This window comes from Plutella xylostella, chromosome 30 (assembly GCF_932276165.1).
Source record: "Plutella xylostella chromosome 30, ilPluXylo3.1, whole genome shotgun sequence".
Lineage (NCBI taxonomy): Eukaryota > Metazoa > Arthropoda > Insecta > Lepidoptera > Plutellidae > Plutella > Plutella xylostella.
The window spans coordinates 756,502-783,563 of NC_064010.1; the positions used below are offsets into that span (position 1 = coordinate 756,502).

Genomic DNA, 27,062 nt, shown 5'->3' on the forward strand with positions numbered 1-27,062 from the left:
GTTGCTACCTACATCGGACGATTTCGTTCTTACATTTCTCATAATTCACTACTGGTTCTTACAACCAGCCACGGTTGACCTGTTAACCGGAGCGACACGCAACAGAAGCCGGGTCAAGATATACTAGCTCACGATATTACCATACAAATTCTTATTGTGTAAATAGGAAAGCGAATTACACAAAACAGATTATACAATACGAGTAGCGTTAGGTACGAATGGTGCAGTGGTTAGTGACCCTGACAGCTTTGAAGAACGTCCTGGGTTCGATTCCCGGCCGGGGCCGATATGTGTTTAAATACATATATATTGTGTCTTGGGTTTTAATATGTATTGTATACCTGCTATTGTATATCATATGCATCTATCTATGTGGATATCCGATCAGCTGTCCGATGCCCATATTACAGGCTCTCCATAGCTTGGGGTCGGATGGCCGTTTGTGAAATGTCCTCACATTATTATAGGTGTGTGTGGTTGAATTTGTGTCCCACTCCTGCACATCTCCCCATATCGGTAAGCGTCTACCTTTCGGCATCGTATACAACGGACGCATCGCATTAAGTTTTCTTTGTATAGAAACTGACACAAGCGCGTCCACTTCATCGGCATTGCCGACGCAGTTTCTCCATACATTTATGACAATCCGTTTGGTCCGATACGTACGATACCGATAGGTGGACGCTTACTTTATTCCGGAAACGGAAGTTCCGACATTGACGATCTTCTGATACAATCACGATCTTGACATACTTTGTAATGCTGTCACTATGCCAACTATTGAAGCCAAAGATTGATAACCATTGACATAAGCTGAACAGAAAGCCTAGCACGGGGTGGAAGACGCTCACGCGACAAGACGTGACATAAGTTTTCCATCGCACTCGCTCTCGCATCCGCGCGATGTCAGTGTGAGAATTCAATATTGAAGACGCAGATGGTTTAGGAGTAATAATTTGATGACCACAACAAGAAATCGTCGTCATCAGACGATGATGACAAATGTATCCTTGTGTGCGGCCTGGCTTACTTTAATTTTTTCATTGCTCATGAGTGTATTATGGATTATGGGCCTCATCTAATACGAGTATATACAGGGTATTGCAAAACGGGTATACTAGACATTCCGTTTTCATTTCCCGGCTAGATATAACATGCTGCACTCGTAGGTTTCGGCTTAAGGTTATAACTCATTAGAGCCACACAGCACCCACACCGCACCGCCCTTATACACTTTTGTAACATTCTGTATAGTGATCTATTCGTTTACAAATAAATTCTTTGTTTCAGACACCCCCGTGGTAGCTAGCTCTCGTTTTAGTGACCCAGGACGGTGACGAAATGGACAGCTACGCGGAAACCATGATTCGAGACCAAATAGGAGAGTTGAAGTAAGTTTAAAACTTCTCCTATAAAATAAAAGTATATCCAGAAAGCACTTAGTCGGTAATTTGGTATTGCGTAGATGTTCATACTTGGCCCATATACATGAAATAAAAATAAATAAGTAAAATAGATAGCCAGCAGGATCTACGTATAGCTAGGATACTCATTCACACACAAAGTCACTTCTTCAACCTACGGCTGCCTGAAAGATATAAGGCTGCTTATTTTATAGCATTTCTGGATGAGGAATTGAGAAGGCTCAAATAGCCTTGGAAGGCATTTATGTCCATAAGTGAACTAGTATGGGCTACTGACTATGATAATTATGTTGTTGATGGTTACGATGATACTAATATGTATATGATGTTGACGAATATTTTATGATGATCAAATCTCCCCTCCCCTCATGGTAGAGAGATTTATGTCCAGCAATGAACTAACATCTGCAGCTGATGCTGAAACTATTAATGATGACTAACTAACCACCACCCCCCTACAGGAAGCAGGAGATGGAAGCCAACGGCAACGACCCCGCCACTCCGGACCTGGAGCTGCACAGCACGAGGACTGACGATAGCGCTGCCCTGGGGTCCATAGCTGGGTTTTATGATGGTGAGTGGAGACCACAAACAAGCTAATGCAGCGTGGGACGCCCTCCTGGCCGCTGGACTGACGACCTTAGGCGGATAGCCGGTAGTGGTTGGATGAGGAAGGCCGAGGACCGAGGGTTGTGGCGCTCCTTGGGAGAGGGCTATGTCCAGCAGTGGCTGATTATTGGATGATGATGATGGTGATGGTGAGTGAGTTTATAAGTCCCCACCACTCCGGAGCTGAACAGCACGAGGACAGACGATAGCGCGGCCCTGGGGTCTATAGCTGGGTTTTATGATGGTGAGTGGAGACCACGAACAGGCAAACGCAGCGTGGGACGCCCTCCTGCCCGTTAGATCCACACCCTTAAGTGGGTAGCCGGTAGTGGCTGGATGAGGAAGGTTGAGGATCGAGTGTTGTGGCGCTCCTTGGGAGAGGCCTATGTCAAGCAGTGGATGATTATTGGCTGATGATGTTGATGGTGATGATGAGTGAGTTTATAAGACCCCGCCACTCCGGACCTGGAGCTGCACAGCACGAGGACAGACGACAGCGCGGCGTTCGGGTCTATAGCTGGGTTTTATGATGGTGAGTGGAGACCACGCAGCGTGGGACGCCCATCTGTCCGCTGGACCGACGACCTTAGGCGGGTAGCCGGTAGTGGCCATAGCTGGGTTTTATGATGGTGAGAAAATGTGCAGGGTGTTGCAAAAGTGGTAAGTTAACTTTTAATTACCAGTCATAAGAATCTGTAAAACGTCATAGGACTCGTGCTATATGTACTTATACATATATTTTACAAATCTCGGGTAGCTGAGTGACTAAAACGCCTTTTATGTAGGTATACAGAAGACAAGAAGGTGACTGCTGTTGTATACAATTTTGAAAAACTTTTCAAGGAATTTTGAACGTTGAGGAAAACATCTGCTTCCCACCAAAATAAACTCAAAGTACAATCGGCGTTTCAACACCAAGAAGCAGCCCATGGTTTTATATTATTTTATAATCTGTGATATCTAAAAGTGTGCAGAATTAGAAGGCCATCGAACAGATTGATAGTTTCATCACGAGTTTACCAATTCAGATAGAGTTTATAATCCTTCCTCCCCTTAACTAATTATCACCATCCAACCCCAGGAGCGGTGATCCTAGTGACCGGAGGCACAGGGTTCGTGGGCAAGGCTCTGCTGGAGAAGCTGCTCCGGAGCTGCCCCGGCATCGACACCATCTACATCCTGATGCGGCCCAAGAGAGGGCTGACTGTCGAGCAGAGGTATAAAGAGCTGCTGAAGAATCAGGTGAGTCTAACTTCTTAGTGTGTAGGTGGAAAACTCTAGAGCTGGACTAAGGTTTAGCCAGTCCAGAACCTGGCTTCAAAATGCGCATTTGTTCACCAATATGCTATCCTTTGACTGCTTTACTGCGGTTCTTCCTATGGCAAACCACAGGTACAGAAAGTCTTAACTAACCAATTTTCATTACATGGTTTTTTCACACCAACTCACATTTTCTTGTCATTATTAATCAATCAAATTCATCACCCTACCCCTCTAGTATTCTGGTTCCGTAGTTACTAACCTACTTGTTTTCCGTAACAAAGGGCCCTGTCCATCTTTTGACCAATTTGTCAAATCCCAAAACCACTCCGCTTCCACATCCATCCTTCAAATCCCTCAACCTTAAATAACCAGATCCTCTCCATCATCAGATCTTGGACTCCGCCTTTAAACTTGTCTGCCCAATCGACCAAACCATTCCTCCTCAATTTCCATCTCCCAAAAACTCCTCTACCACTCCCATACCCTCCAAACCCTTCAAACTCAACTAACCAGATCCTCTCCATCATCAGATCTTCGACCGCGTGCGCGCGCGCTGGCCGGAGCGGCTGGCCAAGCTGGCGGCGGTGGCGGGTGATGTCTCCGCGCCCGGGCTGGGGGTCGGCGCCGCTGAGTTGGAGCAGGTATGCTGTCAGATAGATGAGAGGTTTTTAAGGCTATTGTAGATTTCTTGCCACATATTCTGGTATACCTTATACCTCTGGTATATACAATGGAGATGAAGAGGAAAGATAGCCGACCTCGAAATATTTGGTAAAATATTCTGGCACACCTTTACATTCACACACCAGTCATGGAATTGATGAGCTAAATTGTGATTCTGTAACCATGCCAGAGTATTCAAACTCTCGGTACATATTCGGTATGTACCTATAGGTACTGAAGAAGCGACAGATGGAACTTCACTTTCTCTTCTTTGTCACTAACCCCATCTCTCTCTCTCTCTCTCCACCAGCTAACGACGGTGACCGTGGTGTTCCATTCAGCAGCCACGGTGCGCTTCACGGAGCCGCTCCACGCAGCCACCACCCTCAACGTGCAGGGGACCAATAGTTTGTTGAAGCTGGCTGGGTCTATGCCCAAGTTGAAGGTAACAAGCTTTTATAACGTAACATAGTGAACGGTGGTAGCTCAGTCGGGTGAGCGCCCGCTTTGCACGCCAGAGATGCGGGTTCGCATCCCGGCGCTGACGTGTTCCAATGAGTTATTTGAATTTAAGTACAATGGTATACCATGACTCTTACGGTGAAGGAAAACCTCGTGAGGAAACCAGTACATCTACAGGGTGTTGCAAAAAGGGTATACTACGCAGAAACCCACGTGTGCTGCATATTATAGGTATCTAAGCCCGGCAAATAAAATCAGAAAGTCAAAATTTGCGAAGAAAAACATTCTTAAAAGTTAGTAAAAAAAGTCACGTGATCAACATATTTTCAATGGAAAATGTCATTTTTTTTCGAGAATTTTGACATTCTTATTTTATTTCAAAAGTGCCTACCTAATAAGATTTGATTATATTGGTACTTAACGAAATTTAGCTTGTGGTTTCTTAGTATACTGTCTGGCTCGCAATTACTTGCCCCCTCTTAAACCCCATTGGCCTCATGTACTACTAAAACTATAAATTAATAAATTAAAACGTTCTAACTATTGTATTTGATCTACAGAAATTACAATAAGATTTAAGCTTAATGACGTACCTTAATTATTCAGTCAATCAATAAATCAGTTGTTTGCTACGTGATGTAAATACAAAAGTGTTATTGATTCATAATGTATCAGTTTCAGCCGTATTTGGCTAGGAGTCTTTGGAAGTCTGTAACTGAGCAATGGCTAAGTGGGTATTACAATTCATAGATTTATATTCACTGCGACTTGATGGCGCAGTGGTTAGAGACTTTGTCTTCAGAGCCTAGGTCCTAGGTCCTGGGCCTTTGATCTCCGGCTGATATTGAATGTATTTTTTATATTTTGTTAAACAATAACCCCCATGTTCTGTAGTTATTTTAAAGTTTTCTGTTTAGGTATCCCTCACTGTTAAGTATAAATCATAGTCTTCTTGTCTCCCATGTCATTCAAAGCAACAGCAATCCCCCAATCTTATACCTAAAGTCTGATTTTTTATCTCAGATACTAAATTGACAAATTCTTAACGGTTCGTCAACAGTCGATTGTCCCGCGATTAAGTGACATGTCGTCTATTGGCGGGACAATTACCTGTTGCTGAACCGTTCAGAATCTGTAAATTTAGTAGGTACTTACCTGAGATTAAAAAACAGACTTTAAGTTAGTTAACTTCAGCTCACTGTTGAGTACAAATCATAGGCCTCCTGTCTCCCATGACATTCAAAGCAACACCTCTCCCCCAATCTTACGTACCTAAATATTAACCTCCAATTCACCCCCCCCCCCAGGCGCTAGTCCACGTCTCCACGGCCTACAGCAACGCTCCTCTCAAGTACATCGAAGAGCGGGTATATCCTCCCCCTCACGACCCGCTCTCGCTCATCAGCTGCGCCAGCATGCTGACAGCTGATAGCGGGAACATCATCGCCAATGAACTGCAGGTATAAATGAATATTCTCTATGGTTAGGAACAAAATGGCCGCGGTCGCTTTATAGATACAAAATGACGGACGACCTCCTAATGAAACAAAATGGCGGAAGAAACTCAATTGAAACAAAATGGCCGCTGCCATTAAAACTAATCTTTATAGATGCAAATGGCAGATAAAACTCAAATGAAACAAAATGGCCGACGAGCACTTATTGAAACAAAATGGCGGACAATGCTCTATCCTAACAGCATCATCAGCAAAGGAAGCAATAGGAAACAGCTAGAAATGTTTTCATTCGCATGCTTTTGTTTTATTACTTCTACTTCCGCCATCTTGTATCTACATTGTCTGGTGTCCCCTCAAGTACATCTCAGAGCGGGTGTACCCTCCTCCTCACGACCCACACTCCCTCATCAGCTGCACCAGCATGCTGACAGCTGACAGCGGGAACGTCATCGCCAATGAACTGCAGGTATGGACGAAGATTCTCTATGGTTAGTCACAAAATGAGCGCTACCGACCGCTCTATAGATATAACATGAATAACGAACCACCGTTGAGACAAAATGGCGGTTGAAATTCAATTGAAACAAAATGGCCGCTACCGCTCTATAGATACAAAATGGCGGATAAAACTGAATTAAAACAAAATGGCGGACCACCTTTTATTGAAACAAAATGGCGGGTAATCCTCGGTAGATATACACAGAGCATTCACAAAGCAAGCAAAAGGCAGCAGCTATCATTTCATTATTGCTTGTATTTTATTAATACACCATCCGCCATCTTGTATCTAAGTTGTCTCGTGTCCCCTCAAGAACATCTCAGAGAGGGTGTATCCTCCTCCTCACGACCCGCACTCGCTCATCAGCTGCGCCAGCATGCTGTCGGCTGATAGTGGGAACGTCATCGCTAATGAACTGCAGGTATGAATCTTGATAGAAACAAAATGGCGGAAGAAAAAGATGGCCGCTGCCACTTTATAGATGCAAAATGGCGGAAAACCCCTTAATGATACAATATGGCACTCAATTGAAACAAAATGGCCGCTGCCGCTTAATAGATACAAAATGGTGGCAGACCTCCTAATGAAAGAAAATGGCGGAATTAACTCAATTGTAATAAAGCGACGGCGGCCGCTTTATAGATACAAAATGGCGGATCATCCGCATATGTGTTCTCGTGTCCCATCAAGTCCATCTCAGAGCGGGTGTATCCTCCTCCTCACGACCCGCACTCACTCATCAGCTGCGCCAGCATGCTGACGGCTGATAGCGGGAATGTGATCGCCAATGAACTGCAGGTATGAAAGGAGAATATGCCAGGACGGTGTGTCACAAAATGGCTGATGAGTCTCACACATCGTGGTGTGTCCGACGATCCGAAAAAAAGTGTCTCACGCTGAGTTGCAGAAAGGAACATTAAGCTAATGCTGACCTTAATCAATGTATACCTGCCTTGCTTTGACAGTATACGGACAGAAAGAGACAGAAATAGATTTAATGCCGACATTAGCTTAAAGTTCCTTTCTGCAACTCAGTGTCAGCCGGTCATTCTGAACAATTTTTGCTATACAAAAAAAAACCCCTAAGCAGTAGACCCTTTTGGTAATGTGTTGTTAATTACTGATTGGCGAAACCTTTTAGATACAAAATGGCGGACAATGCTATAGGACGTAGGAAACTAGGAACCCCGTGAGATACGGATACCTACTGGATACGATTCTGGAGACGGAGTTTAAAATAACTATGTAAGGAGACAATATTGACTATTTTATGTTCCAGTTTGACTTTATTCGCGTACCGCTTTTTGTTATCAAAATTCTATTTTGGGACGCGTATTACGCATGCGTATTGAGATTACGTATCTCTCTTTTGGATTGCGATTGGAGTGAGACGCCAATAGATAACGATTGTTAATTTCGCACTCTTTTTCATCGTTTCCGTAGTGTAGTGGTTATCACGTGTGCTTCACACGCACAAGGCCCCCGGTTCGATCCCGGGCGGAAACAGTGAATACTTTTTTTATATTTTTGTTTCAGTAAATGGAACATTTTTTATATATTTTTACAATATTGCTTCTAATTTCCTTTGTAGGTATCTCTACATTTTATAACCATTTACTTACTGCCCTAATAAATAAACAGATATAATTATTAAACTAAGTAACTTATCGTACAAAAGGAACTGGCTAGCTTTTAAAATATAATTATAAACACGTATTATTTAAAAAAAAGAGGCGGTCTTATTGCTTATAAAAATGTCTACTAGACATAGACAACCCTTAGACAAAATGTTATTCTACTTGTACCAACCTACTAGAAGGCATGCTAATACCATACATAAATTTTAATGTAAAGGCACCTATAGTATTATTTAAGTGTGTATTTACGAAGGCTTCCCTTCCCCTCAGGGCAAGCACCCCAACACCTACACGCTGACGAAGGCTCTAGCGGAGAGCATCGTGCACAGCCACGAGGAGCTGCCCGTGTGTATCGTCAGACCTTCTATAGGTACGTTACTGTCCATCTACATCCTAAAGTCTGTTTATAATCTCAGATAAGATAAGCGATGTATTGGCGGTACAATCGACTGTTGATGAACCGTTCAGAATTTGTCAATTTAGTATCTGAGATTAAAAAAAACAGAATTTAAGTACATCCTTAGTACAGTGGGCTGCAGAGATATCTGACCACCCTCTCTGTGTGGCAATGTCACTCTAAGATTGAAGAAGCGTCAGGTTTCTGTGCAGGCCACTGTCAATTCTGTTAAAGTCACTGTAACTACTTTACTTAGATTGAATAATAGATTTAAACTTGGTTTATGAATTTATTTACAAAGCACACACGTTAGCGTTACAAGATATTGGAGGGAAGAGGAAGTTGAGTGTTGCCACATTAATTATGTTTTATACATATCTGCGGGGGGCAACGTTAACAACTACATATTAAATTATTATAATTTTTGGAAGTACATACATTTTATAACTACACCTTTAACTGAAAACACTACTATGATAACATAGCACTATTGAAAGCTAATCTTACATTGAAATTTACTAGATAACTCTAGGTACGTATTAATGAAATAAAATCAGAATAACATTCTTTGTAAGTTAGACATTGACATTAGAAAATTACAACAACATATTTTGAACTTAAAGTTAAGTGTGAATGTAGGTATGTTTAACACATAAGTAAGCAAGTTAAGTAAGATAACTGGTATTTTTAATAGGTACACAAGTTAATTAACTTATACTAAGTATTAAAATAGGTATTTTTAATACAAATATAAAATTATTATTCTACAGGCAAAACTACTATTTTAGATACAGCACGAGTGTGAAGTTTGCCGTTTGATGTTTGAACTTCTACCACCCTAACTTTATTGTCATCACCATGGAAAACCTTTGTGATCCTGCCCATGGGCCAATGAAGGGGTGGTGTATTAGCATCTATTAATAGAACTATATTACCTTCAATGAGATTAGGTAATTCCTTTTTCCATTTTGTCCTTTCATTAAGTGATGATAAATAGTCTCTAGACCATACCTTCCAAAAGTTTTGTCTTACTTGTTCACAACATCTCCAGAATCTAAGCCTGTTTGTTGGTATATCGGTTAGATCAGGTTGAGGTATAGCTGTTAAAGGGCAACCTATAATGAAATGGCCAGGAGTTAAATAAGAGAAATCTGAACAATCCTGTGAAGTAATAGAAAGCAGAGGGCGAGAATTTAATATCCCTTCAATTTCAATCATAATTGTATTAAATTGTTCATAGGTGAATATCTTAAAAGTGGAAATTCTTTTGAGATGATATTTAAGCGACTTTACAGAGGCCTCCCACAAGCCACCATGGTTCGGGCTATAAGCAGGAATAAAATGAAATTTAATTTCTTTTTGTAGTGAATAGTTATGAATAGATTCCTGAAAATCCTTACTACTATGCAACTTGTATAACTCTTTTAGTTGATTGTTACTACCTTTGTAGGTGGTAGAATTGTCACAGAAGATATCAGTTGGAATGCCTCTACGATTCACAAAACGCTTGAATGCTGCCAGGAATGTCTCGCTTGACATATCAGATACAACTTCTATATGCACAGCTTTGGAGGCAAAGCAAACAAATAAGGCTACATAACCTTTGCTTACAGTGCTGCTACGCTTTGATGATTGTTTTATGTCAAATGGACCACAATAGTCCATGCCAACCCGTTCAAAGACCCGGGCAGGATTCACACGGTCCTTAGGCAAGCTGCCCATCAATTGTTTTGAAGCTTCAGCTTTGTGTCTACAACAAACTACACACTTGTGTATTACACTTTTACATTCTCTTACAGAATTAATAATATAATATCTCTGCTGAAGGCTACTTAAGGTAAGTTTTAAACCACCATGCATGAGAGCCAAGTGCTCTTGTCTTATGATAAGTTTTGTTATATGACAATATTTTGGCAATATTATAGGAAATTTCTTTGAATAATTTATATTGGCATGATGTAATCTTCCACCAACACGGAGAACACCGTTCTCATCAACAAATGGATGTAATGACTTAAGAGAGCCCTTGATTTCCTTTTTTTCTGTAATACATTTTAACTCTTCACCAAAATAGTGAAGCTGAATTCCTTTAATGATAGAATTCAACGCCTCTCTGAAATCACCAACTGATATTTGACCTAGGTTAACAGTCTTTTTCTTACATATCTTAATAAATTTTAAGACATAAACCATAATACGAATGGTTTTGTACAAAGTTGAATATTTTTCAAACAATGGATGTATAACTTTATCCTCGACATTGGTAACACATACAGTGTCAATACTTTCTGTACATTGAATTGGCTCTTCAATGTGAGCTAAATGAAAGTTATAATTATTACCTTCTAAATAGTCAGGTCCTTGCTTCCACAGTGTATTATTTATGAGGTCCAGTGGGTCTGCACCTCTGGATAGAATGTCTGCCGGATTAAGCAAGCCAGGTGTAAAGTGCCAGGACATGCCCACAGTATGCTTTTTAATTTCTTGGACACGGTTGCCTATGTAAGCAGGAACCTTGACAGGTGATGTATCTAACCAGCCGAGTACAATCTTTGAATCACAAAAGAGGTGTACATTTTTTATGTTTAAAAGCGATGACACATGAAATGCAAGCTTGGATAGCAATAAAGAACCATTAAGTTCTAACTTAGGTATAGTCAGTTTTGAATTAGCACTATTCAATCTGGATCGAGAGGAAAGGAGATGAACAGAGTACTGGCTGCCATGTTTCACCTTAATGTATAAGCAACACCCATATCCTTGTGCTGAAGCATCACAGTAGCCAATCAGCTCAACTTCATCAGCACCAGCAGTTTGTACATAGCGTGGAATTGTTAGTTCTGGCATACCTACTAGATTAGTATAAAGCTTATCCCAAATAATATGCAACTCAGCTGGGAGGGGGGTGTCCCAGTCTAGTGTGTTTTTGTGCTGCCAAAGCTCTTGTACAAATAACTTTGCCTTCATTGTAACTGGACCAACTAATCCCATGGGATCAAACAATCTACTAACTGAACTTAGCACACTTCTTTTTGTAACAGTTTTGGGGGGGGTTAATACTCGACCACTAAGCTTGAATGCATCATCTTGCGCATCGTATAAAATGCCTAGAATTTTTGCTACAGATGTGTCCCTATCTAAATCCCTGCATGATGAACCAATTTGAGTTTGAGGAATATCGTTAAGCAACTCGGGGGTGTTAGAGACCCATTTATGGAGGTTGAAATTTGCATGTTTCATTATAGAGATAAGCTCCTTCTTGAGTTGTGAAGCTTGATCAATTGTGTCACAGCCTGTTTGTATGTCATCAACATATGAATTATTTATAATTGCAGCACTCGCTAACGGGTAATCATTTTTATATAGTCTCGCTAATTCTATGAGACATCTAGTGGCTAGAAAGGCAGAACTAGTTAAACCGTAGGTCACAGTCTGCAATTGCAGGACGTTCATTATGCCTCCCTCTCTCCATAGTATATTTTGTAAACACCTTAGATCCGGGTGAATTTGTATTTGTCTGTACATATGACGAATGTCACATTGGATTGTATATTTATATGTTCGAAATAATAGGATTATATCGAATAAGGAACGCTGTACAACAGGTCCATTGCATAATAAATCATTTAGACTTATGCCACTTTTAGGTTTACAAGAACCATCGAAGACTGCACGGACCTTATTTGACTGTTTGTCAGGCCGTAGAACACCGTGGTGTGGTAAGAAAAATCGTGGCTCATCTTTGGGATCACAGTTTGAAATATCAAGTATCTTGGCATGACCCAGCTCAAGATACTCATGTATAAAGTTTTTGTATAAATTGTAATATTCTGGATCCTTTTGAAATCTTTTTTCCAAATTGTATAATCTTTGCAAAGCGATTGCATATGAATTAGAGGGGTCAACGTCCTGCAATTCAAGCTTGAGCGGATATTTGACCTCAAATGTATTATCTTGTAAAGTAACTGAATCTTGAAATACCTTTTCGCTGTATTCATGTTCAGGCAGAGACTCGTGATAGATATCCGGTACCTTTTCTGCCTCCCAAAATTTACTGACACAATGATCAAGATCAGGACTCTGGAATGTATGCATAGTGATGGAGCTGGCATTTGAACACCCTGTGGATGAGACAATGTAACCAAGCTTAGTGTTCAACAGTATTGGGTCTGCTGGCCCTCCTTCAATCTTTCCATCCAACATAATTTTGAAGAAAACATCGCTAGAGAGGAGCATTGATATTTCACCTGGAATGTGAAATTCTGTATCTGCCAATTGAACATGTTTTGGAATTATGAAACTACTCAAGTCAATTTGCCTTTGTGGAAGCTTCGATGTAATTTTATTTATTACTGAGCAAGTAATATCTAATTTGTAATCATTTGCTAATGACTCAATGGATAAATGTATTACCTTGTTGGTTGTATTATTGTAATTGTCTCCTAATGTACAAATGTTTTTAGCTGAATCTGTCATAGGCAACCCTAGCTGCTTTGCCAAAGCTGTGGTGCAGAATGAAGTTGTGCTTCCGCAGTCTAAAAGTGCTCTCACAACATACTTTTTATTATCACTCCCAGTAACTAAAACCTTTGCAGTAGGTAACAGGACACTGTCAGCAATGGGTTGTGAAACATGCAGGCTCACCTGTTGTGGTTGCTCACCATCATTTCCTCTCGGTGCAGACGTGGGCATCTCTTCAACAAAGTGTATTAGACTGTTGTGTGAACTGGAATGGCAAACAGAACATTTAAATTTGTATCGACATTTTTGTGAATGGAATCTAAGGCATATCTTACACAGCTTGTTTTTAATTACAAATTCATGCCTTTTTTGAAGTGACAGTCCCTTGAATGTTGGGCATTCAAATAATTTATGATTTTTACAACATATAATGCACTGATGGGATGCTTTCTCTGTTGTGGAAGTAGCGAAGTTGACAGAAGACTTATGAGACTTCTCACTCACAGACGGACTTGCTTCCAAGGAGGCTGCACGTTTATCTAAGTAATTTAACAACTCCTCAACCTCTATAACCTTGGTTGTGTCCCTCTCTGAGTGAAACAGCCTCACGGTCAATGTATCTATTTTCCGTAACAAAATGCATGAAAGTATGGCATTCCACTTATCCACCGGCTCACCAAGGTTTTGTAATGCTGTCACATGCTGTCTGATTTGTGCTGCCAAGTCCCTCAGTTGTGTTGCAGTGCCTCGCTGTATGCTGGGCAAGTCAAGCAAGCATCCAACATGGTTGTTAATTAGTAAAGCTGGATTGTCATACCTCTTTTTCAGTAATTCCAATGCAGATTCATAAGACTTACCGACAATAGGCAAACTGTCGATTAATTGTAATGGCTCTCCCCTCAAGTACTTCTTCAGGAAACATAACCTCTCAATGTTAGAGATTCTATGATCATTATGGACAACTGCTGTAAACATTTCAATGAATGGCTTGTAACCGGATATGTTTTTTCCATCGAATATTGGTATGTCCAATGAAGGCATCCTCGCACTGTATGACTGTGTTGGGTGATCTCCGGAAGCAGAAGGGTGCTGACTCTTTATATAGCGATCCAGTGACGCGGAAATCGCTAGGAATCTATCCTCAATCTCTTCTTCTTCAGTGGCTGTTTCGCCCAACAGGATGAGGTTTAATGCTGTATCCTTGAAAGTATTGTAGTTCTCCACCAATATCCGTTTACGAACCTCCAGGTCCTCAATCGTAAATGTTGGCGGGTCCTTGGAAATATAGGTTTCAATACGTGTAAATGAAGCCTTGCACTGTCCTCTGATGGCTATTAGGCGTTTTCGCTCCATCTCAGACATTATTTTGCTTTGTATAACTTGTAAATCTTGTTATTTTATTTGTAATTGTAATCCGTAATCTTGGAAAAAAATGACACGGAACACGCGGGAAGTTTTTTCAGATTCACAGATTAGTTTGTTTTCTGCAAACTGTCAGAATTCACTTTTTTAAGTCTGTTTTCGCTGCGACGAGAGTGTAAAGTTGCGTTATCGCAAGGTCGGCGCGCAAAGAAAGCGCACTCATTTATTAGCACGGCAACACTGAGTCTGTGATCGTGTTTTGTCTCCACGCAAACAAAATGTCTTCCAAATGAAATGAAATCTGAAAATTTTCTCAACACTTTTTTCACTTGAAATAGCATGAACTGGAAAGAACTAATAGACTGAAAGTTTCGGCACCATGTTAAAGTCACTGTAACTACTTTACTTAGATTGAATAATAGATTTAAACTTGGTTTATGAATTTATTTACAAAGCACACACGTTAGCGTTACAAGATATTGGAGGGAAGAGGAAGTTGAGTGTTGCCACATTAATTATGTTTTATACAATTCAATTCAATTCAATTCAATCATTTATTGGTAATAACTTAAATAATATTACAAGTCATTTACATAGGTATAGGTAATTGGTAATTATGCACTAGGTATAATTAAGTTACTTATACAATATAACATAGACTAGCTAAAGTAGGTAGTTATATAATTATATTCATTCACTGTACTCTCATTATCACTACCCATCACGTCCCCACTGCTGGGGAAATCCATCCATTGAAGAAAGGGTTTTAGGCCTATTCTAGGTAAGTAGTTGCATTACTAATATACCTACATTCACTAGAGGAACATTATTGTTACAATTATTTCCAGAATAATGGTTGTTGATTCTAAACATAATTGTAACTATTTATGGTGACTATGTTGAGCAAAGAATATGTTCCGCTTACAAAATGTCGACATTAATAAATGACAATTTTAAAGAAAATATTTAATTTTGTATTTGATCAAAATATTTACGTTGGTAGTTGGTCTATTCTGATGCGCGAAATGTACTTCAATACTGCAGACGGCTTTTCCGTTTAGTATTAATTTGGTGCTATGTCACTGGAGCTTTTTCATCGTACAAAGAGATACATTTACAATGGGATGGACATTTACAGGCTTGGATAGGTATCTTACTCTATATTTTCACAAACCCAATCAAATATTTATAAGACAGTGCATTTTTCGTCACGGGTTAAAAAAGCGTGCGACTGGCCACCTGTAGATGATCGATACAAACAGTGTTCATGACTTATTTACGAATGACATGGGAAAGATACACTTGTTGTTACACTTTTGGGGGAAATAGTTCATGAATTTATGAGTTGTAGGGGCTGAGAATGTTTATAACTGGTGGATATTTATCAGTGAACCACTTTTTTATGACGATATCATGATGGTCCGAGATTAAGTGAAAATTTCATTCAATTTTGCCCTTCCTTCTGAGGTATACGTGTGGAATCCAAATCATCATCATCAGTCTATAATCATCCACTGCTGGACATAGGCCTCTCCCAAGGAGCGCCACAACACTCGGTCCTCGGCCTTCCTCATCCAACCACTACCCGCCACCCGCCTAAGGTCGTCAGTCCAGCGGGCAGGAGGGCGTCCCACGCTGCGTTTGCCTGTTCGTGGTCTCCACTCGAGAACTCGTCTACCCCAACGGAATCCAAACAATACACCTAATTCACCTACATCACTCAAAGATTACCTACTTCACTCACGAGCAATGAAAAAGTTACAATGACAATCGAAAATTGCTCCTAAACGGAAAATAGCATATTGAAGTACATTTAACAGCGCATCATCGGAGACAAATCATTTAATCAAACTGTAAATATCTCTATGTACACAATACAATCTAAATAACTTATTCTAAACTTAAGAAAAATTATAACTAAAGGTACCTAGCCTAACTATAAACAAAAAAAAGAAGAAAAAAATTAAATAGATAAAAAATAAAAATAAGTAAAACTATGTGTCTTCGCTCCGGAACGCATCCGACGCAAAGGTCCCTAAGGCGCTGGCAGCGTTGCCTCGCTGTACAGCCAGAGAGATCCTCTGCATCAGAAACGCTCCAGAGCGGATGTCTAGCCCGCAGTCCCTCATGCGACGGCCTAGGCTTTTGATAAATGTTTTGCCGTCATGACCCCAGATTCCCGTAGTTTCCAGAGCCACGGGCACAAAGATATAATTTTCCATGAGGCCGCTATATTTGGCTATTTTCTGTTTTGCTGCTAGTTCTGCTGCGGCCCCAGGAGTTGCAATGGTGGATGCTACATGTGAAGGTGCAAAAGTGCAAACACATGTAGCATCCCACATCGAAATTAAATACTTATCAACTAAAAAAATTTCATTGCTTGTGACGTAGGTACACTGTGCATTAACTCAGTGATAGACAAAAATATTTAATTTCCATCTTTCAGTGACAGCCGCCCTGCACGAGCCCTTCCCGGGATGGATCGACAACGTCTACGGAGTCACTGGTGAGTTACCATCAGCATCATCATCAGCCATCATTACTGTCCCCACTAAACATGGCCTGCAAGGGATCAACATTTGTTTTGTACTCATTGCACACTTCTTAGCGTTTTGGTGACAAACTCTTGTGTGTTTGTCACCGTGTGTTGAAAGGATTGGCTTCTCAGATAAGTCGCCAGTCGCTGACTTTCCAGGGAGGGCCAGACTATAGTTGATACGTTATTGTCACTCCTTTCATACACCTTCCGTGCTATAATTAAATCAAATCAAATATTTTATTGCCATAATTATCGCTGGTTTTCAATTATAATTGCAAATACATATGAAAAGTCCGTGACTTATTCTTGAAAAATATTCCTACCACCAGTTGGTTATTCGTTAGAAATCATGTCCATTTAGTTCACAAAAATCGATAGTTTTAAGTGGCCGTCTTTTCCATAAAATATTCAGTTGGACTAATTATAGGTTACAGGGAAATCTTCAACAAAACTGTGAATTAAACTGTTTTGATATAAGTTTTTGAATCGTTTATAAACAGTACCCAACTATAGGTATTTTGGGAAATGTTTTATAAAGTTTATAAATAAAGAATTAAGGAGTTCATTGCGCCAAGGCTTTTGTGCGGACAGATCCAACTAATTTTCATTTATAATGATTTGACCAGAATAGATCCAATTGGTACTTATCTAGGTACCTGACACCCTAGATTAACACATAACGCTACTTTTTATCCTGGTATTCCCATGTGAAAACCTTACAAGCGTAGCTTAGCTCTCGAGAAAAGCTAGTTATTGCAAAAGTAATATAGAAAGCCGAAAGGTGGTAACTTAGGGGTCATTCCGAACAATCTTTCTTCCACCGCTTTTAGAATGTCGTTTTATTTTTCAAATGCGCATAGTAAAAAGTAACACTACCAACAAAGTTCTTTCGCGAATTTCCAAAAGTCGCACCTTCATAACTTCCCACATACGATGACTATAATTTTACACACACACTCACGCCTTGTACTAATGTAATCCCTTGCGAGGTAGGCAGAGGTGCATTGCTGCACCCACTTTTCGCCAGAGTGTTATGTTAGTCCCAATGTAATAGGGGGCGGGCCTATTGCCATTTTACGGGCACATCGAAGACTCGACAATAAAATATCCGTGTTTAAGCAAATATCTGCCCCAGCCGGGAATCGAGTCCGGGACCTTCGGCTCAGTAGTCAGGGTTATTATAATTTTACACTCATATTATAATCACGTTCCAGGCATAGTGATGGAGATATCTCGCGGCACGTACCGCTCGGGCTACTGTCGGCAGCGGCACGTGGTGGACCTGGTGCCCGTGGACCTGGTGGTCAACAGCTGCCTGCTGGCGGCGTGGCGGCAGGGGGCGCTGCAGTGAGTCTTATCATCAGTCTGCTTGCTACAAAATTGGAGCGGGATAGCAGAGCAATAAAATTGTATGAGCGCAGTCTTTAAAATGCGATTTCATATGTCAGTTTTCCCCTTGGACACCGCTCTGCTCTTTCGCTCTGCAGGATAGGCAGGGTCATCGTCGCCATTAACAGGATCGTCTACTAATTTGAGCACCAGACTATATAGTGGTCAACAGTTGCATGATTGTAAGAAAACTTACAGCTAATCATCATCCAAATCCTAGATTTATTGCCACTTGCACAACGATATAAAATCTAGATTTAGTGTTAAATCTCGATTTAGTGTCAAATTTTATATGGACTGGCGTTTCTTAAATCGACATTTGACACTATATATCTAGATTTAATATGTTTCTGCAAGTGACCCTTAGCATTTGTCTGTCGGAATTAAAACTTGGTCTTCTTTTGTTTGACAGCAATTCTAATACAATTCCAGAATATGTAACAATTACGTCTAGAATCCATTACAATTATTTCCAGAACTAACAATTATTTAATTGTTTTTCAGGCCGGGTCACTGTCCCGTGTACAACGTGACGTCAGGGTCTGTCAACCCGCTGCAGTGGGGCGAGTTCACCAAGTTGTGCATCAAATGGGCCAGAGAGAACCCCACCAAGTAAGATACATATTAAATTATTAGATGTTGATTAATTTAAAAAAAATATCCTACTGTATATTAATTGAAATAACACGAATGCTCGTTTTCGCGTCTATCGGCGTAGTGCGTAGGTTTTAATAAACTGATCAAGCAGTGAAAAGTCACGCTTTGTGTGGCGAAGAGCTAGGGTAGCACGAGTAGGTATCGCTATGTGGCTCTACCGTTCCATACAAACTCACATTTACGCACCACTACTCGAACGGTGAAAAAACTCGCAGACCCCATGCTGAACGGCTACTCGATTACCTATGCCCAAAATGAATATGAAACCCTATCCGTGTACTGCAGAAATATATTGAATGACCTTAACCGAAAGCGGAATATTGCACTAAATAAAAACCCGTAAATTGTGTAATTGACAAGAGAAAGAGGACTTGATGGTTGGCCTTGACGCTTTCGGCAGAAACTTGTTTTTAATGCATATTTATAAACGGTAAAACAATTATGTTTCGGTGAGTTGAAACGAGATTGCAATTTGATGCAACTTAAGTATTTGTAATTAAAAGTCGGTTCCGTATACAGGTATTTAATTTTATATGTAGCATAATATCTACCATAATTATACTGATGATTGCATTGTTATTAAATTAAATATACTTACATGCTGTTGCACCCAAGTTTAGCTGCGCCTTAAAATGATTCTCCGCGAAGAGCTCCCGTCCTTCGACCTTATAAATATATAATATAAAGCTTTCATGGTCCATAAATATTTTTTACGTTTCCCTTCCCTCCCCTTCTGCTAGCATCCCTTCTATTCCCTCCCCCTTTTAACATCAACCATCCTAGAAAATAACGTTTTCCAAAAAAAAATACTATACTTACCGGTTTTTTCAATGGTTTACAGCGGAACCCCATAAAATTTTAGTACTCAATTTTCTTTTACGCATAATTTACTTAAAATTCACTGACTCTTACATCTTCATTTCATAAGAGGTATTTTTTAGTGGCCTTGAGCCTATAAAGAATACAAATTATGCAACAAGATGCAGATAAAATTGTTACTTATCTTAATTTATGCGTGTAGTTTTATGCAAAAAATCTAACAAGGTCATTAAATTTGTATCACATAAAGAGTGGGCTAGCTTTTTATTATCTGAGGTTGTTAAAACTTATTTAAAATTACATACCTACGAGTATTACCACACCACACCATACGTAGGTAGTTAAAAACCATCAAAATGGTTTACTGTCTGTATTTCGTCTTAAATTTAGAGAACCTTGTAATTCCTCGTGCTAAATCTAGAATCTAAAAAATTATGTAATTTCTGTAAAATACGGTAGATTATAGCGTTTTTTTTAAATTAATGTAAACTTTTTAAACAGACCTCTTAGCATGAATTTTCATTGTGAACGTGAAGTAGAATTCATTGAGTAATTTTGTATGGAAATATGAACTAGCAGTCGGTAGCAAAACTAAAATTTTCCTACAAAATTCATCGACTAATTTTACTTCACGTTGACGATGAAAATTCATGCTTAGGGGTCTGATGATATATTTTTTCCGGGTTTGACGCGCTAGTTATATAATTATAGTCTTAAGCAAGTTCATAAATAACAACAAAAAACCCCGTATCCTATATTCCAGATACGTGATGTGGTACCCGAACTTCGCGTTCACGGAGTCTCGGCTCGTGAACACGTTCTGGGAGGTGACGTGCCACTTCCTGCCCGCGTTCCTGTACGATGTGGTGCTGAGGGCGCAGGGGAGGAAGGCTATGTAAGTGTCTTCATCATGGTCTCTGTCACACTCACAGGAGTTCTATAAGAGAGAGGGAGAGATATCATGATTGCTGTGAGTTAGCATCGCTCCTTTCTGTACGACATGGTGCTGCAAGCGCAGGGACGGAAGGCTATGTACCTAAGTTCTTCATCATCATGGTCTATTTCCTACTCGCAGGAGTTTCATAGGGGATAGAGTGATATCATGCGTGTTGTGAGCTCGCATTGCTCCTTCCTGTACGATGTGGTGCTACGGGCGCAGGGGCGGAAAGCTATGTAAGTGTTATCATCATCAGCTAGCAATCAAGAATCCTTAAGCTACATTGCAACGCAGCAATCCCGCTGTCAGCTGGGTTTAAACACAAAATGCGACGTCGCATCGGAAATACACCTCTACCTAAAACTCACAGGGAACTTATTGTGTGTCTGGCGCACCCTGGACAGTTAGCGGCTGACTCTAATCTGACTGGCTGATCCTTTCACCTTTCACACGAGTGTAATCTCCATACTAATATTTATCATTATCGTTATTAACGATCTGGAAGTCTCAGGTAATCGGAGATTTAATTACTGCCTACATCAAACATCAGTCATCTAAATCGTAGTGTGTTAACTTAGAGTTTGCTGATTCGCTGAATCATTTTATTTTAACTATATTCCAGAATGATGAAAATAGCCCGCCGCTTCAAAATGGCGGCCGCCACCGGAGAATATTTCGCCAACAACGAGTGGCAGTTCGCAGTCTCCGAACTAAAAGCCCTCCACGACAGCGCGAGCGGCGCTAGCGACGGCAGCGCTTTCAATGTGTGGCCTGCAGCGTTCAGCTGGGACTCGTATATCGGGGCCTACATGATGGGGATCAGACGGTTTATCTTGAAGGACAGCGCTGAATCGCTGCCGGCGGCTAGGACTAAGTTAAGGAGGTAAGGTTTTTATTTATTCCTTTACACGCAAGGCTTGCCTGTCAAAGGGTTAAGGTTAAGTGATCTGCTATTAAAATAATAGCATAGGCCAACTTTATTACATTGAAGGACTTTTTACTGACAAACTTGTGCGATATACCAATTATTATCGCATAGTCCAGTGATCGACCAATTGACCGACTCTGTTAAAGCAATAGCTTTTAAAGTTTCGAAAAATATTACTTTTTATAACATAGTCAGATTGAGTAATATTTTCTTTTCTGACAACATTAATAAAATTGCCTTGACATTCCGATAAGGCCAGCTAACGTACCACCACCAACAAAGAAGAAATTACCGTTCCATACGCTGCGTCGCTCGCGTATCAAACATCTATCAGATCTATAAAAGTTATGTAAGATTTGATAAGCGGGCGATGCTCTGCTAATGTTCGGTTGTGGTGATACCACAGATGTTTCCTACATTTACGACCTTGTATGTCTTGATATAACAATTTCAATGTTATTTTTTTATTTCAGATTATACTGGGTGCACAAGCTAATCCAAGCTGCTACTGGCTACTACATCTTCAGACTGGTTTCTGGAAGACTTCGGTAGAAATAGCAATTTGCAGAACTACTTTAAGCTAATGTAATTAATATTAAATCACACCATCGTGCAACTTTTGCAAATAATAATAATTACGTAGAAGAATTAAGTAGAAGGGAAATTCATCACTTAAGATTAATTCCAAGAAAATTATGTTCACTTAAAATTATGTCGGAGCTGTCTCATGTAGGCAGATACTATCATAATTTAATTGTATTTTTTATAAAAAGCACGCAAGTAAGTAAAAAAGCGCACGAAACCATGAAAAATTAAACAGTTATTTCTAGAATATTTCCAATTATTTCTAATTTTCTAAATGAACCACTGAAGCCTAGAATCTATAGACTTTTTATAAGTACGTAATTTTTGTAACAATATATTAACACGTTCACGGACAATTGATGATTGGAAAAGTATTTTGATATGACACCTATAAATCCCATACATTTTATCGTTCCGCCTTGAAACGTATTGCCATATTGCACTATATTTTATTAACGTAATGTGACACTTACGGCCATAGACGGTATCGTCTACAAGCGGTTCGCCACATCATGCAAATCCAATAACGCGTATAGTGACATCTACGGCTACAGGCGTTACCGTCAGTTATTTTGTAGGTCCGAATCCTGTTCAAAAAGGTTCGTACGTTTTCCAGACCTCGGTTTATTCATTCTGCATGCCATTTACAAAAAATTAAGCTGATATACTAAGCGTATACAAAGAGGGTACATCGACAAAAACACAATTATTCTCGTTTCTCATTACACTTATATAGTCCCTTTCCTATGTTCTATTTAAGTAATTCTAGTATTCAAATAGAATAGTTAGGTATCCTATATGCAAATTAGTATAATTTTTATCGTTTTATCATTTATTTACCTCGTAATTTGCCACAAATATTACCAGCCCATCAAACGTTCTACCTAACATTTACACGACGCGCGCGCCGTGACACTAAACTTCTGGAAGGTTATTTGCACTGGTAACGGTTACGGCTACAGGCGGTATGTCACTATAAACTACACTTATGTGTGTGCAAAAGAACCCCCCATAACTTGTTTGTTATGACACCTAGAAACAAATGAATTAGCACAATACGACACTAAACCATGTATCCTCTATTAAGACTATGGAAATTTAACGGCTGTTGACGGTTCGTCCGTTTTAACCAATAGAAGTTGGACGGCCACGGGCGCATAGTCCTATTGCAAGGACATTTAATTACGGCTCTCGACGGATTGTCCGTGAACGTGTTAATAAAAGAAGATTGATAGATTGTAAACGAATATAAATAATTAGGTACATATTAAGAATAATTAAGCATGCGTGATTAACTGTGTAAAAGATACATCATTTTATTTTGTAAAATGTAATTGCCTATCTTTTTATATATTCCTATTTTTTTTGATGTTGTAAAAATATAAATAATATTTTGTTTGAATTATACTATACCGTTAGATTTGTAAATAACTTATAAGTATAATACTCGTGGTGTGTTCGCATTATTAGCAGTTTGCAGAATATACCTATGTACTTTTAAAGAAGGTTTTACCTTTACAATAATTTCTAATTTTATTCAAAATTTAGTCACAAATTTGAATGTACCTGAATATAATATAATGTAAGAAATTACATTTAAAAATCACTGTTTATTTGGGGGTGGCTAAATATCATATGAATGAATGCAATCAATATAAGAGTTTTCTTACACAAAATATTCCATGTTTTTTATTTTGTTTAGTTCCTTTCATTTATAATAGCTTAGTGAGTGTTAAAGTGTAATATTATGTAGTCTGAGCCTATCTGAAACCTAGTTAAACATTGTGAGATATGGCGTTTCGGCATCATAAGGGTCACAGTGACAGTTAAATAAAGTCCATTTTTCTCTCCACCTTTAATTTGCAAGGTGCGGGTGCCTATATAAATAGAGTGAGTCACCCGCGCGCCTCAGTTGGTTTTTGATTTTTGAAGTGAACACTTCGGCAAAATGGCTCAATGTAGCCACGGTTCTCGTCGGCTTCGCTCCGACGGGGAAAAATATAATATTGAATTTGCGGAGTCCTCGCTGCCGGGAGCTGTAGCGTGATGCGGACCAGGCGGCGCGGGGCCTGCCGGCTGCTGCGCACGCAGCCATTGCTAAGGATTTCGCAACGAAGGTTTGAGTTGATAAGCCGTGAGTAAAATGCTATTATTTACTGCTTTTAAAAGCTCAGCCACTGGTCATAATGCTCCGGTGCTTGGGGTTTTTATCCCACGCAGTAGGGTCCGACCGATTCAATAGTCGTGGTGATGATTGATCACATATTCCGGTCCTACTAGTGGCGCTTGAGCTAGATACTTACATTAATGACCGCTTTAAGTAAAGCATATGTTAATTTTATACAGGAAAAAATATATTTTTCTACCCTCAATTTCCAATATTTTTAGAAAACAGTTGATAAAAACTTTGCTATTACAATAATGCACTTGATTATAGCTTATGTAAGGCTTTACAAACAGGAGCTTTCCAGGACCGTCATAGGATTTTTTACAGGAAGCCCGTGGCTCCGAGTTTCAGTATGTTGGGGCATTGTGGCATGTGCGGCGAGTAATGTGATCCGCCGGTACCTACCCGATGAGGGTAGGCAGGCCGATTCGGTGAAATTGAAGTTTCGTGTAACCTGCACCCGGCCCTGCGCTCCTGCCCTGGCCACCGGTTCGTGCCACCTGCATCGCAGCATACACCCGGCCCTGTGCTCCTGCGCTGGCCGCCGTCTCGTGCCACCTGCATCGCAGCGTACACCCGGTCCTGGCCCTGGCCACCGGTTTGTGCTACCTGCATCGCTGCATAGACCCAGCCATGCACTCCTGCCCTGGCGGCTGTACACCCGGTCCTGGCCCTGGCCACCGTTTTGTGCCACCTGCATCGCAGCGTACACCCGGTCCTGGCCCTGGCCACCGGTTTGTGCTACCTGCATCGCTGCATAGACCCAGCCATGTACTCCTGCCCTGGCGGCTGTGTTGTCCCACCTGCATCGCTGCGCACACCTGGCACTCCTGTTCTGGTTGCCAGATCCAAACGCCCCCTGTCTGGGAAGAGATTTTATGCTCAGCGGAACCGCCTCCACTATTGCTAGCACGGTCATCATCATCATCAGCCATCATTATGAGTGACTTATTTAGAAGGTATCGAGTAACGTGCGCTATTCATCAGTGATTTTGGCATATGCAGACGAACGTTTACTGCCAAGGTTGGTCATGTTAGCCATACAAGGGCACACCAACGAAGCCTGAGTAACCACCTGCAGTCGCCGTAGCCGCATCGGCATGGATGACGACAAATCGGGTAACGTGCACCGCTTCTAAAAGTGTTATAGCACTTCAATTTGATGCCTCCGCTGAGGTAGGGTATTCTATTAAAGCAGCTTTCTTCTGAACTGCCCAAAGTGACCGATATAGTGATAGACTGCTCCTGGGGATAGTTGTGCAATCAATTTTTTATTTCGATGTCTCTGCTGAAGAAACTGTCTAATGCAGCTTTTGTTCTAAACTGCCTAAAGATCATTGGACTGCTCATGGGAATGGTGACGCACGGTAAGTAGGAGCGTTACTCTATACTGATGAGAAACGAACGAACGAGAGCTGTCGTGCAATCGGCACGTTTAATACATACAAACAGATAGAGCGGCTCGCGCCGCAGTGCACTGAAAGTTTGTTTTTCGTCATATAAAGTGACCCCCCAGACACTATCTTAAGTGTCATGACACATCGGCAGATTCCAGCTTTGAGTCTTTTCTTTTCTCGGCTGTGAGCAAAGTGAATCCCACCGGCGAGTGTTCAACCTAAAAGCACTGAGCTAATTCCTGATTTTGTGAAAGTCGCTGTTGCTATACCATACCGCTTCACAAGTTACCGAATTTATTATGATCCTACTGTCGGGTGATCATGATCGGAGTGTCATCGCGGTTTCTGAGTGGCACCATATTAGCTGTCTTCCTTATGTCCCAGTGGATTGTCAGTGTGTATCCGAGCTTTTTGTTGAAAAATGCGTGAACCTCCTACGCAGCAGCTGTCTACTAGTTGTGTATCGAATAAATCGAGTAACGGTGCTCTTGTACGAGACGACTACCTTTTGGTAAAATTATAACTTCCACTATTCTGGGAACATGCATATACCTACTGTGTGCTGTGTATCACATCACGTGTAGCCGCAGCCCTACTCAATGTACGGGGCTAGATAATAAACAATGGCAGTCGTCATTAAATTTCTATGAATTTCGAAGGTCATAATTTGGAGCACAATCCAAAGTGTGAAAGTACCTATTCATGCCTAAACGGCTTCTCTAATGAAAATGTATTTTTAATTCGATTCTGGTGCAAACGTTTCATAACTATTTTTCAACGCTGTATCTGCTGAAACTCTCTACTTAGACTGACTGGTTAAGATGCAGACGTGCCGTTTTCACAATTCCATTTTGAGTAATCCTCAACTGTTTTATGGATCTTTCAGTTAGTTACGTAACTAGTTACCAAGTAAAAAAAAAAAAAAAAAAATACTTGTGTCATGCTCGTACTCGCATCTCGTTTAGGAGCTCTCTGGCCTCTAGTTGAAGGCTAGAACTAGTATATATATCTACTAAGCTAGTACAGAGTTATAACCGGGCAGCGGTGACGTGGTAGCTGCTTGATTTATTAGAGTTTGCTGAAAACTTTCTAAATAAGTAATAATTATTAGTCATAATATTAACTCTTCGCAGTTCTTTCAGAATGCAATACCAGGTCACTGAAGTAGGTAACCTTCCTTAGCTGGACAACAACAACAAGCCTTTTTGTTTTAAAGAATGTCACAGTTATTCGCCGTTCCACTGTCATATCGATGTCCAAGGACTTTTTCTTGGGTATAGCTAACTACCTAAGTTTACCTATAGATAGCCGCAAGCTATCTGCTGTTGGCGAACTGTCAGTTCTGATTGATAAGTCAGGCTCGAGGTGGCTCGTCCAACTGTCCATGTTCCCGCCACCATGATTGTTGCT

The 27,062-nt window shown here is 40.4% G+C and overlaps 1 protein-coding gene and 1 non-coding gene across 2 annotated transcripts; both read left to right on the forward strand.

Annotated features, from left to right (window-relative positions):
* Nucleotides 1–1,341: 1,341 nt before the first annotated feature.
* On the forward strand, nucleotides 1,342–22,117 carry LOC119694691 (putative fatty acyl-CoA reductase CG5065). The gene is made up of 14 exons (XM_048631929.1): nucleotides 1,342–1,391; nucleotides 1,886–1,998; nucleotides 2,639–2,662; nucleotides 3,115–3,275; nucleotides 3,827–3,937; nucleotides 4,270–4,404; nucleotides 5,729–5,881; nucleotides 8,285–8,384; nucleotides 16,681–16,740; nucleotides 17,988–18,120; nucleotides 18,667–18,774; nucleotides 20,402–20,533; nucleotides 21,198–21,458; nucleotides 21,977–22,117. The coding sequence occupies exons 1-14, from the start codon at nucleotides 1,342–1,344 to the stop codon at nucleotides 22,053–22,055; spliced, it is 1,620 nt and encodes a 539-aa protein (XP_048487886.1). The 3' UTR covers nucleotides 22,056–22,117.
* Trnav-cac lies at nucleotides 7,811–7,883 on the forward strand. The gene has a single exon. It is a non-coding gene; the product is annotated as a tRNA-Val (tRNA).
* Nucleotides 22,118–27,062: the final 4,945 nt, after the last annotated feature.